Source organism: Electrophorus electricus, chromosome 15 (assembly GCF_013358815.1).
Source record: "Electrophorus electricus isolate fEleEle1 chromosome 15, fEleEle1.pri, whole genome shotgun sequence".
NCBI classification, from domain to species: Eukaryota; Metazoa; Chordata; class Actinopteri; order Gymnotiformes; family Gymnotidae; genus Electrophorus; species Electrophorus electricus.
Window position 1 is genome coordinate 6,015,681 of NC_049549.1, and position 12,936 is coordinate 6,028,616.

Genomic DNA, 12,936 nt, shown 5'->3' on the forward strand with positions numbered 1-12,936 from the left:
CATTAAACATAAATTTTCATTTGTTTTAATCAGCACTCAGGGTAATCGATTAATGTGCGGACTGCCAGACTTGTGAGACTGGACTCGATATCTAATTTTGCTTTCGAGTCGCTTCGGAGCTTATCTTTCGCCGCAGCACAGAAAAACAAACGTGACGCGACTGTTACTATGCGAATGTTCCCTAGCATCTTGTTATCCAGTGCAAGGTGCAAGACAGTTAGTACCACAGACGATGTTCCAACAAACCTACTATTATGCAAAAAAAAAAATTGGCGACTGATATTAATAAATATTATTTTACAATTATATTTAAGCCGTTGGATTCCATGTTGGTTTATAAGATACTCGGATTGATGACAATCGCTTATTTCCTCTTAAAAAATAATTTCAATTTTTAAAACATCGTTCTTAGAATGTAAATACGGGCTCCACCATTTTGTGTTCATTGTGCCCATATTCGGTGGCACTGCCTCACCCCACCTCGCAAGCAAGAGGTTACATCCAGCATTTTGGCTGATTACAGGTTTGTCAATCTGTAGCACTGTGACATCTGGTCCCATTTAAAAATGTAAACAGTATACACCAATAAAATACTTGAAAAAATCTGAAATATATGGTCTTTACTATAATTATATTTATTACAATATATAGAAGCCCTGAATGTCAGTTATTTGGTTGAGCGAAGATTTTTATACTGTATGGTATAAATATTCTTTGAAAATGTTGATCTTACAATACAGTAAAATATTTAATACATCCATTTATTTTGTTAATTTTCTTTACTGCCTATGGGTTCACCAGCTTATCTAAGGCCTACAAAACAAGAACAAGGCAGAAGTGAACACCACCCTCTTGACTCCCGAGACCATATCAAATACAAAAAAATCCCAGCAATTTTCTATCAAAAGCAGTAACTGCAGCTGATCTACCTACCCAATCACCCCGACGGCGAAGTCCCGGCAAGCCTTTTGGAGGCAGACGTTATTCCATCAAGCCTGCTGTCCGCGTGCAAGTTGTCTCCTTCACCCTGCGTGTTGTGTGCTAGTCCTCAGCCTCTCCCTGGCTCAGCACATCCTCCTCCAGCCAAGCGTCAGACCAGGGTGGGGGGTCGGGGGTGGGGGGTGAGAGAGAGAGAGAGACGGATGGGTGTAGAGGTCCTGGTACCCGTGGTGCGTCAGGGCATGGGTGGGATCGCAAGAGAGCAGGGAAGGGGACAGAGGATGTGAAAGAAGGAGAGAAAGAAAGAGGAAGAGGGAGAGAGAAAGAATGGGAGGGAGAGAAGGAGTGGGGGTGGTTTTTTCCATCTAGCACAAAATGGCTGTGATGCTGGAGCTGAGGATGCTAAGCTGTGGTGAGGCAGTGATGACATCATCAGTGTGGGAGCTGGAGGCTCTGGCAGAAGTACAGGGAGTGAGGGGAGAGCGAGCTCTGGGAAAGAAGGAGAGAAAGGTGGAGAGTGCTTGCTTGTGTGTGTGTGTGTGTGTGTGTGTGTGAGAGACAGACCAGACAGGGGGAGAGAGAGAGAGAGAGAGAGGTGATGCTTTAGAAGTTGCTCTTGCCAGAAACACTTAGCAGGCCTGCATCATCCTTGCTTACATGTTTACAAAGAAAAAATAAACATTTCTCAGAGGTCCACAGTTCTATGTGTCTGCAGAGCTTTACCTCAGATAACTTGCCATGCACAGTATTGTTTGGCGGCAGGCCACTGTGAAGAGCCAACAACTCCAGCTGGCCAGGGACAAGGAAATAAAACAAATTTGTCCATTAGTAGACAGTATTTTCAATCAAATTGTAACTGTACAGTGTCAATCTTTTAATAAAACATTGCTAATTCTGCTAATTTAACAAATGTTTTTCATAATAATTAATAAACAAATATCTTTAATTAAACAGCATAGGTGGTGAAATTAATTTATTTGAAAAAGTCATTAACTTTTTAAAGGGAAAAATAAATTCATTCATGAAAACAATGAATTAATTATAATTAGAGCTGTTCAAAATCTTCAGAACAGCGCCATCTGCTGGAAAACTGGGTGTATTACAGGTTCGAATACTGTTGGATACCTTCTAATAAACCTAGCTCAACGCAACGATTACGTAAACAATTATGTAAATTATGTAAACGTCACTAACGTTGACGTATACGGGAGCTATTAGTATCAAAGTTACGCAAGGTGACGATCGATAAAAGTTACAGTGGCACATCAAGTGTGCTTGGAACTCTTAATCAGTAAATAAACGTTACATCAGCGCGCACATTCTGATATTAGGAGAGATCAGACTTGCTGGAGCTCGCCTGCTACCTCCAGCCAAGTGTTATTGGCCTTCCTCTACATGCTCATTGGGTGTTTGGCCCCCGTCATGGTCAAAGGCCACAAGCAGACAAACAACAAGGCCCTGACTTATTTACTAGACAGTCTAATTATTGACCTAGGACCAGCAGTGGGCGAAGTCCATATTCTAAAGAATGTTCTACATAAGCTTATTATGCGCATCCAAAGATTAACAAAAAACTACTGAAGGGCAAAGATGCTGAGGTACACAAATATACTCTCATCCCAACTTGCTAACCTAAAGTTACATAATATAAGAACCCTTACAATATCTGGAGGTTAAAAAAAAAACAAGCAAACAAAAAAAACATGCAAGCATGCTTTCTTTATTATACCAAACACTTTTCTGACTGTGACAAAGCTTAGCTGCTGTGGATGCACAAGTACTAAAGAATGGATCATTTATTTAAAATAGAACATTCACTATATTTATTATTAATGTTATTGTTATTGCTGCTGCTATAACACACCACAGTAATATTTAGTACTGAAACAAAATACAACAAAGTACATTTGAAAAAAATTATTGTATTTGTATGTTGGTAGGAATTACAGCTAGTGATGATTTATATCGATACTGAAACATGTGGGAATTGAGAAAAATTTGAAACTGTGGTATTACAAAAAAGTTGGCAAAACAAGTTTTCAGTGGAGGTCACTAGAACCATATCACCTGGTAAGGATGGTGTTTGTTAGAAGATTAGTTGGAGGTGATGTAATCTAGTTTGAACCAGACCTATCCTTCCAAATGTTGCTGGTTAAATCATGAATTGTCCTGCTGAACCCTTTGTTCCCATGCATACACAAATTAATCTTTAATGTACCTAAAAAAGACAGTTTAGAGTTTTCAAGTTGTACAATTCAGCAATTTTAAGGGATTCCAAAAACACCACACATGAACACAGAACTGCCAGAGTGTACAAAAACAGTTTGTACTGACCTTATTAACAATTCCACTGACATGTACAGTACTATGCTAAATCCTTAGACCACTAAAGAAAATACAGGCTATTTGCCTACATAGGAAGTGTTTAATTGCATGTAGCACATTAATTAATGCATAAAAACACTAATACAAGCATTTATGCTTGTAACAAACATTCATGCAAACAAACATTATTACAATAAAAAGTAACACATTTTTGGAGGAGCTGCTAGAACACCGGCTTGGTTCCAAGGCAGCTTCTCAAGTTTGAAAGTTGTTCAGCATGATAATTTCAAGAGAAACATCATTAGAGATGATGTTAACTTCAAATGGAACCCAGTTAAGACCTACAGATGGAAAATCTACAGACTGGGCAAAACGGAGTCCCACACTCAACATAAGTTAAGATGTATGGTATTATTCAAATAAGAAAAGGCACAACAAAAGGCTAAAAAAGCAAGTTTGAAAACACTGGGGCTTTTTTGAGAAAATATCCATTTTTCACTGTGATTCATGTGCAACATAACTTTATTGGATGGCCTAAAATGTTTGCACATGTTTGCACAGTCCATCCCTAGTAATGAATACAGTGTTCATTTGTGAACTGTAAAAATTGTGAACTTGCCACTTGTAACTGGTAGTAACCATGGAAACTAAGCAATGCCTTTGAATAGAAAGTAGCAAAAAGTGATGATGTCGTATAAAGCAGCATGTTATTTCAAAGTCCTTCATTAAGGCCAAGGGGTTTCATGAAAATGTAACACCTTTGTGTCCTTAGTCCATTTTGGATTAATGAAATGTCATCCCATGTCAGTGTGTATATGTATGTATGTATGTGTGTGTGTGTGTGTGTGTGTGTGTATTTCTACACCAGCCAATCCACTCTCTTAAAAAGAGTAGACTCCTCTTTGGAGCCAGTAAACATGAAGCAGTACAAAGCATAGGCGATCAGTAGAGTACATAATCAGTATTCTCTGCCAATTATTTTGGGCACCAATTTGTGAGTTTCTACTACTTCATAATCTGATCATCTTTTCTAATCTTAAAACGAGCCACAAAAAAAGATGAAAGGAAGTTATCCATTTAAAGACAGCATACTAGAGCTAAGTAAAATATATTCCCTATGAACAATAAATAAATAACTAAAAAAAAACACAAGAAAAAGTGGTGAATTGCCAGCATACATTACACGGGCTGGGCAGAGTAAAACGGAACTGCCTACCAAACCCAACTAGGACCTACTGCCATATCCGTCCAAGAAAAATACATAGAGCTATGATAAGCAAACATGGTAAACTCATATTCTTGACACTTGAGAGCAACTGTTTGAAGAAATCATTAAAAGCATTGAATTACATCCCAAATACAACTCTCAAATCATTCTGCTTCTTTTTTTCTCTTTTTAACTGTCACAGAACCTTTCTCTCTACTCGATATACAGGAGGAGGGGGGTTGTTACCAAAACCTAGTGACGCATGATGTGTGTTCCTGGGGTCAAAGACCCTCTAGTTTTAAATATTTGCCAGGTTTCATGTTTACCAGAATCTCGTTGTCCCTCTGACAAAGTCGTATTTGCGCGTTAGCCCAAAGCGAGGTGTAATATGTTGCCGAAGACTTTGCTATCTAGGGGCGCGCTCCTGGCGCATCAGACAGGTTTGGAGTGCTCATTTTCCTGCAAGAGTGCGACTCTGGGGCTGCGCATTCAACGAGCAATGTCCTCCGTGAACATCCCACCGCCAGAATGCATGCTGCGTCCGCTGGAGGTGCCTTATCGATATCTGTTCGGACCGGGACCATCTAACGTGCCGCCCCGTATTTTAGCTGCAGGAGCAAGGCCTATAATTGGTCATTTACACACAGAAATGTATGAGGTAAAGCACACACACAAATATGGAATGCACGCGACATATTATATTTACGCACAAGACATTGTTACATTCAATACACAACATTATCAGTTTACAATTTGCAATTAAAACCAAACCATATTTTTTAGATTATGAATGACATCAAAAGAGGAATCCAGTACGCTTTTCAGACCAACAACCACATGACTCTGGCTATGAGTGGATCCGGTCACACCGCAATGGAATGCGCAGTTTTCAACACTGTGGAACCGGGAGAAAGCGTACTTGTTTCCATTAACGGGGTCTGGGGAGAACGAGTCGCCGAAATCGCTGAGAGAATGGGTAAGTTACATATTTGCAAACTTTCAAACTGCCGAGACCAAATAGATCAACACACTTGTAACTGTAATCATCGTCAGCTGACAATTTACATGGTCACTCGATACCTAATCGATTCTTATACTCTCTTTTTACTTCAATTTCAACAGGTGCCAAAGTTCACACAATGGTAAAATCTCCTGGTGGTTATTTTACAACTGAAGAAATTGAAAAGGTAAAATTCTCCTTTCAAATCAATTTAACCTTAAATTAAAATGAGTATGATAATATTCATATTAACATAATAGGATTTTATAAAAGTTCACCATGTTTAAAGTCTTTAAAGTTTTTGAATGATTGTTGACGATATTTATCCACAGGCTCTAGCCAAACACAAGCCAGTTCTGTTTTTTCTCACACATGGAGAGTCCTCAGCTGGGCTGGCACATCCTGTTGACAATGTTGGAGACCTCTGTCTCAGGTGAGGAACACCTCATCCCGCTCACTCACTCTCGTGTAATCTTTAACATGAGCAAGTTGGGTCTGGGGAGTTAGGTACCTCAGTATGGGTGATAAACGCAGAGTCTCCATCCAGCATGACGATGATGACAGTTACAAGTGTGTTTACCTGTCATTACAGACACAACTGCTTGTTCTTAGTGGATTCAGTTGCATCACTGGGAGCTTCACCTCTTCTGATGGACCAACAAAGTAGGTGGAGAACGTATGGAAGGGACAGTAGCTAGTGGTCCTTTTTGATCTGCTGTGAGTGACTTTACTACTGCTACCTTTTATGTAGATGTAATTTCTTGTATTCCCATTCTTACCCAATAGAAATTGACATTCTCTATACGGGTTCCCAGAAGGCATTAAATGCTCCCCCCGGCACAGCACCCATTTCATTCAACGAAAGAGCATGGTGAGAGCTGTGTGTACATAATGCTACCATGTGGTGTAGGAACTAGTAATATGTTGAAACTATCAATAAGGCACCTTGTCTTATGTTGAACATGTTCAATGAGTTAAGTTATGCTTTTCCCATTTTATCAGCCACAAAATGTTCAATAGGAAAATAAAGCCTGTGTCCTACCTCCTTGACATGACCCACCTTTCCAACTACTGGGGTAATGACAGCAAATCTGCAAGAGAGTGAGTAAGAATGCATGTACTGCCATCAGCATGAGCTGTATAGTGCGATCTGCTTCCGACCCAAAGAGGTCTAAAGCTATAGATCATTCTGCTGTGCTACAGGTACCATCACACTGGGCCTGTATCTGGGTTCTTTGCCTTGAGGGAGAGTCTTGCCATCCTTGCTGAGAAGGCAAGTTTTATATCATCCCTGACACAAAACAAACAGTCATAGATATGACAAGTTATTCATTTTGCCTATATGGCTTTATATTAACTTCAATTAACTAGCAATCAAACTAAAATTATTTTAAAACGAAGAAATAAATAACATGCAAGTTATGGAATATTTGTATATTAGGGTCTGGAAAACTCATGGAGACAACACAGGGAGGTGGCGGAATATTTGTGGAAGGGTATAGAGGACCTGGGCCTAAAACTCTTCATCAAAGACAAGGTGAGGCATTCAATCCAAGTGAGATTCAATTAATCGATCATATTTTAACTAGTCACAAGGCTGCATCATGCTATTCTTTCCTTAAAAGGATTTGCGGTTACCCTCTGTCACCACCATTGCTATCCCTGATGGATATGACTGGAAAGAACTTTTGGCTTACATGATGAAACACCACCAGGTGGAGATGACGGGAGGACTAGGGCCCTCTATTGGCATGGTGAGGAAATGCATCGGACTGGCTCAGTAAATCAGGAATGAGCACCACTGGAGCTGGAGGGCTACAGCAGGCTAATTACCAGGCACTTAATGAGCTAAACCATGTGTTGGAGCAGAAAAATGCCAATCTGAAAATGGTAAACTGTGCTAAAGTTGCTCTGGTTTACCCAGCAGCAGAGGTGCCAATCTATGGTTCCTAGAGGGCAGTACAGTATGATCAAATTCCTCCTCACACACACACCTGATTAAACTTGTCTGTTAATAAACAAGTTTTGTAGGTGTTTTAGAGCAAGATGATCTCTAAATTTTGCTGGACTCTGGTCCTCTAGGATCAGAGATGGGCACCCCTGCATTAGAGACAACAGGAAAGAATATAACTTCAATAAAGCACAATGTTAATATGTTTGAACAACTGCATAATTAATTAATAAGTACTAATTAATTTCTGTTCCAGGTGATTCGTGTGGGTCTGATGGGCTACAACTGCAGCAAGTTCAATGCTGATAAGGCTCTTACTGCCTTGGCTGATGCTCTGAAACACTGCCCAAAACGCAGGGGGTAGAGACTGACACACTGGCCTGGAAGCCCAGTCTGCTCCTTCAAAGTAGTCTGGAGAGTTCATGGACAAAATACTTGTACATGTGCCAAAAAACAAAGACTTTAACTTGAGAAATGTAATGTGCACATGTATAACTGAGTACATACAATACACACTCAACATAGTTATGTGCACATAATTGTAGTAACATACATGCTGTCAGTGTGAATAATATGTTAAATTTAGTACTGTTTAAACTGTACAGCAAACACTTCAGTGATTTGTCTTCAAATTGGGATGAGATTTAATAACTCCTAGAAAGTCAATCAATTGACATAGAATTACTGGAATTAATTAATATATATGTCAAATTGTTAATGCACAATAAGTTGTTAATGGTAGCCTGGTTACTTAATAATTCCCCATCAATAATCAACATGCCTTATAATAATACCTCAATGTTCAGGAACACTGAAATGTCAGCCAATCCAAACACATTTCTTAACACACATTTCTTGCAAAACAAACTGTCAGTCTGTTCCAGAAGATTATATATATATATATAGGAATAATCGTATGTTACCTCTTTGTTTCCTTCATAGCTCAAAGGAACTGGTCATCTGCCTTGTATCCCAATGGACAAAAGTCTTTTGGTAACATTGGGAATGAAATATTGTGGTAATAACAGTTTCATTTTATTTACTTTCTTAACACAAGAAAAGTATTCCAACCAACCCTGAGACTGAAGATACTGAAAAGAAACATTTTCAAACTATATGTCCATTCAGAATCATTGCATGTTCTGACAACCAAACAGTGGTTTACCAGATAGCCTCCTTGGAACATCCAACAAACTATGGAATAAAACATGAAAACCACAGTCCTCAACATGTCTCAGGACCTTAGACTCAAAAGTCCAAAACACCCACCTTCAAAGATCAACTGTGCAGCGAACATAAAAATACCAAAACAGTCAACTTCTATCCAATCCAATTTCCCACATAAATCACCTCTTCTAACAACTGAGAGACTAAAGAAATCATAATACATACAGTATTTATTAAATCAGTGGACTATTCTAAACTCCCTGTTGATAGCCATTTAATATCCCCGGGATTCTCTCTCCCTGAAATGTTTGCTCAGTTTGTCCATGGAGATGCGGATCTGAGTGCCAATCAGGAAGTACTGCTGAAGGCCCTGCATCCACACAAAGTTCATCTTGACCTCACCCTTGGCGTCGCAGTACCTCATCAGGAACTGCTCGCTGCTGTAGCTCTCCTCCATCAGGGGGCAACGCACCAGCAAGAGGGTGACGGGTGAGCTCACACACCAGAAAGGCCTCAGAGCCTCATCCAGGATGGTCAGGGTCATCATACAGCAGTTCTATGGAGGAGGCCAGCATATCCCAAGCAGAACTTTTATTAGGGTTTCAAATGTAGCACTTTTTTTTTTAAACTACCTTTGTTTAACTACTTTTTGTATTTATTTCTGTAAGTGACTTATGCAATATTTCTGTTTTGTCTTGTGTAATCTGCTCAGAGCATTGTAATATATCACAGAGCAGGCACTATGAATTAAGTTTTTTAAAGTAATAGAACCTGATATGGTGACCAAAAGCTACAGCTAGCTACTGAAAGATACCAAGTCTAAAATTGTATCGTTAACTGAAGTTATTTCTAAGAGTTAGCTTCACCAGTTAGCTAACTGCCAACAACAGCTTCTATTCACTTGTAGCCCATGTAACTCTTGTCACTTAGCTAAATGGTCACAACACTATTCCAGTGTTACCTTGATGTCCCCCTGTAGCCTGTCCGTCTTCCAGGGGAAACTGATTTTGCCTGAGACGGGGGTATGTTCGGACAAATTGGCGATATTAATGGGTCTGAATTGCACAAATCCACCACGGATGTTATCTGTTTGTCAAAAACAAAACAAGGATATATAAACACTATGACTGACAAATTTGTCAATCTTTTGTTTTGCACTTATGCACACGTAAGGGTTGGTCTATGACTTCATAGAAAAGTGTGAGTATTGACTGCATATTGCTGATAACTGGTATTGAGCAGTTTGGCTGTGTGTGCAAAGATCTTACATCCAAATTGAAAAGTGTTATGACATGAAATAGTTAACCTCTCCCGTAGAGCAATGGGGAATAGCGCAGATGTATGATGCGTCTGACTGAGTTGTGAAGCAGGATGATCGCTGTGTAGCCCTGAAAAGTGTAGTCTGGGTCCATATCATCATACAAGGGGCTGATCTCCATTGGCCTATAGGTACTGCCATGTGGGCATGGGGGAACATAGTGGAAAGGAAGGGTTGATGCCAGCAGCACATAAAGAAAACTACAGCAAAGTGAAAACACATGCGCACACGACCAGCAGCATACCAGAACGGTGACCCAAGAAGACTTCTTTCCACTATTTTGTGGAAGTGCAAATTGGCCACGATGAAGGCAATTATCCATGTACCCTAAACCCCCATAAATAAAGCACAAAGTAAATATACAAACAAAAACCCACACAAGATAGAAACACATAGAAGAGCTCATATTAAAGTGTTTTTAAAGAGTTTTTCAAAAGCTCTATGAGCTTTTATTTGAAATGTAATAATGTTCACATAGCATCTGATTACCAACATACCTTCCAGATTCCCAAAGTAATTCCTTTATCCAAGGGCACTAGTTTCACCAACCGGTCTGACCCGAAGAACTTCCATTTGTCATCCCTATGCACCTCCATTTTACTTATCAGAGAGCGCCACCTTGGCCTGACCAAAAGTGGAATGTGAAGAGTAGAATAGCCTCACTTTCAGTAGCTGAGTGAATTTGTCATGAAGCACTCAGTGGTGCTCCACACTAGCAAGCACACTCCAGGTTAAGGGAACTAGATCATGTCATGCACTAGGGCTGCACAGTATATCGTTTGGTATTCATTAGCGCAAATACTGTCCTTACTGACACTGTATGTATTAGCAATACTGATATCACAGAAGACTACAATAAGCAAACGAGTCATCTAGCACACCACATAATTTATTGTGTGCTCTAACCATGTTACATCGAGGGATCTGCCAGTGTGTCAAAGTACAGGAAGGTACATCAGGGAGCGCACATACTGTCATACTGATAAATAAGTAAGCTGCTCTGGATAAGACCATCTGCAAAAATGTCATTAAATAAATAATAAATCACAATCAACACATGCAGCAATAAAACTGCAGGGTAATTTTTGCCGAGAGCAGGCAACCCATTATTCACTTGTGTTCCGGGGCACCACCGGCTTGCCGAACCACTCCGTGGAGCTGGAGGCTGGACAAGTCTTTGATCTTGGGCCACACACCGTCACACCAACACACTGTGACTGATGAGTCAGTGAAGAAGGCCTGACTCTGCTCGTAAACACTCATCCCTCCCTTATGGGTCAGTGTGATTTCCCAGCCCACACGCAGACTCCTAGCAAACAGAAAGAATTCTTTTGGGGGAGGTTTTTGTTTTGTTTTGTTTTTTAAGGGTGGTGAGGTGGTGGTGGAGAGGGTGGGGATTACCCATAGCACAATAAATAATGCTAAATAAACCCAAGACATTCTAAAACCTTAGGGAATCCACACCATTATAGGCTTGTTTCATAGACTGCATCAACAAAAACATGCACATTAAAATTTATCTTGAAGTTATAATTAACGGGTCACAATTCAAATCAGATTTCAGATATCATTAGAACTGCACTGTTTCAGAATTAAAGCATCAATCCAAAATGTGATGTTGGGTTTTAAATATATTTTTGCAGTATATAACAATTTTTCTCTTCTTGAAAGTTATTGTATTATAGAAAAGTAAGACCTGAGGACTTGCTCCGTTTGTGCAGGCATGCCTGTGTATGGGTTAATGTATCTTAGCTCTTTCTTCCAAAAGGTGTCTTTGTGGTATCCCATCTCTCTGAACAGCAGCCTCTTCCAAAACCCTGATGAGATGTCCTGGGTTGTAGTTAAGAAGTCAGTCATGATTGCTAGCTTGGGTCTACATTTCTTTCTTGCAATCTCACGGGAATACAACTCATACCACACAGCACTGAAATGGTAAATCAACGGGATTAATTAGATCAACCTGCCACTGGATGTTGATGTGTCATGAGGTCAATAGGAAAACACCTACTTGTCATTTGCAAGGTCATGAAACTGTCTGTTAACAAAGCCAACGCAAAAAAGAGAAGCAGCATCTAAATATGAGAAAATCTTCAGGATGACTTCAGGTGGCAGTCTAGAAAGTGATAAACTCAGTTAAGATGTTTTTCACAGACATGACACATACAAAAAACGGAACACATTAGTATACCTTATAAGACTCAAGTTACTTGCCTCTCAATATAATTTTCATGACTGCACAAGGAGGCGGCAGATGCGTTTGCGGTAGGAGGAAGGTGTGCTGCAAGAAACGTGGGTTTGGAGCTCTTAGCTTTCCGTCTGCGCAAAAAAGGAAAACAGCCAGTGTGAATTATTCAACAGTGCTCTAAATAAGATGGCGGGGTCGGGATCACTCGAGATAGCAGTGTTCATGACAACGTACTGATAAACCATGAATGGAGCCTGTAGCCTCATAACGTTACTGCTCTACTCAATGATCTGCCTTAAATGCTCAACTCTTAACACTCTGTAATACGGTGGACTAAAAAGTGACACTCATGAGTTGAGGTGGTGTGGTGTGGTAAACGAATTTGCGTATGATCTTCATCTACCTTGTCGTTCTGGGAGAATGCACAGATTTTCCTTTTTTGGCTCCAACTGAGGCTTCTCCGCATGTACCTGGTTGAGCCTTTTCGAGACCTTGCCTCAAACTCCGGAAGAACTGACCACGTCCAGTGGCCATTGGGGAAGACTAACAACTTGTGGGTTTTCTTTTCTTTGTTTTTGTTTGTTTGTTTTTATATTTTTGAGTTATTAGAAAAATGTGAGTGTATCTCGTGAAAGAAAAATAATTGCAAATAGCAACTATTCTAACTCTAATTTCCATTCAATTTAAAAGCCTGTCAACGTTGATCGATTACAGAGGTCTGGTACATGATAATGAGCTTTAGAAAAAATATATATATATCCGGTATTGTGGAATTGTGGGATTTATTAAATGTTTCCGAGATGGGTTTCGCTGCGTTAGCTACCATTTACAGTTAAGTATTGTT

General features: G+C 39.8%; 3 protein-coding genes across 8 annotated transcripts in view; 1 reads left to right on the plus strand and 2 right to left on the minus strand.

The window, feature by feature from the left end:
- kif1ab (kinesin family member 1Ab) overlaps positions 1-1,266 on the minus strand; it is a 28,918-nt gene extending 27,652 nt beyond the window's left edge. For 5 of the 6 annotated variants that reach the window (XM_027026630.2, XM_027026621.2, XM_027026611.2 and 2 more), the window contains exon 1: positions 934-1,265. The gene's annotated coding sequence lies outside the window, so the exon portion shown is untranslated. Of the gene's footprint in view, positions 1-933 lie in introns of all 6 variants that reach the window. The other variant, XM_027026638.2, reaches the window with a different exon arrangement.
- A 3,524-nt stretch (positions 1,267-4,790) lies between these two features.
- On the plus strand, positions 4,791-8,862 carry agxtb (alanine--glyoxylate and serine--pyruvate aminotransferase b). Its single transcript, XM_027026392.2, has 11 exons — positions 4,791-5,129; positions 5,255-5,447; positions 5,594-5,658; positions 5,804-5,904; positions 6,064-6,134; positions 6,258-6,342; positions 6,474-6,572; positions 6,675-6,744; positions 6,913-7,008; positions 7,097-7,225; positions 7,679-8,862. Exons 1-11 carry the CDS (start codon positions 4,860-4,862, stop codon positions 7,784-7,786), a joined length of 1,287 nt encoding a protein of 428 aa, XP_026882193.2. The 5' UTR covers positions 4,791-4,859; the 3' UTR covers positions 7,787-8,862.
- On the minus strand, positions 8,838-12,727 carry zgc:161973 (uncharacterized protein LOC556635 homolog). Its single transcript, XM_027026401.2, has 10 exons — positions 12,496-12,727; positions 12,119-12,223; positions 11,916-12,020; positions 11,604-11,831; positions 11,022-11,216; positions 10,405-10,531; positions 10,152-10,234; positions 9,896-10,041; positions 9,551-9,675; positions 8,838-9,145 (listed from the first exon to the last, which is right to left on the minus strand). The coding sequence occupies exons 1-10, from the start codon at positions 12,624-12,626 to the stop codon at positions 8,864-8,866; spliced, it is 1,527 nt and encodes a 508-aa protein (XP_026882202.2). The 5' UTR covers positions 12,627-12,727; the 3' UTR covers positions 8,838-8,863.
- Positions 12,728-12,936: the final 209 nt, after the last annotated feature.

Bases quoted from the DNA above. Each gene is read 5' to 3' on its own strand.
- agxtb (XM_027026392.2), top strand. From the start codon at position 4,860: ATGTTGCCGAAGACTTTGCTATCTAGGGGCGCGCTCCTGGCGCATCAG. The intron at 5,905-6,063 runs GTGAGGAACACC...CTGTCATTACAG, and splicing joins GTTGGAGACCTCTGTCTCAG to ACACAACTGCTTGTTCTTAG. The intron at 6,343-6,473 runs GTGAGAGCTGTG...CCATTTTATCAG, and splicing joins TCATTCAACGAAAGAGCATG to CCACAAAATGTTCAATAGGA.
- zgc:161973 (XM_027026401.2), bottom strand. From the start codon at position 12,626: ATGGCCACTGGACGTGGTCAGTTCTTCCGGAGTTTGAGGCAAGGTCTC. The intron at 11,832-11,915 runs GTAGGTGTTTTC...TTACCATTTCAG, and splicing joins CATGACCTTGCAAATGACAA to TGCTGTGTGGTATGAGTTGT. The intron at 11,217-11,603 runs GTCTTACTTTTC...TCTGTTTGCTAG, and splicing joins CAAACGGAGCAAGTCCTCAG to GAGTCTGCGTGTGGGCTGGG.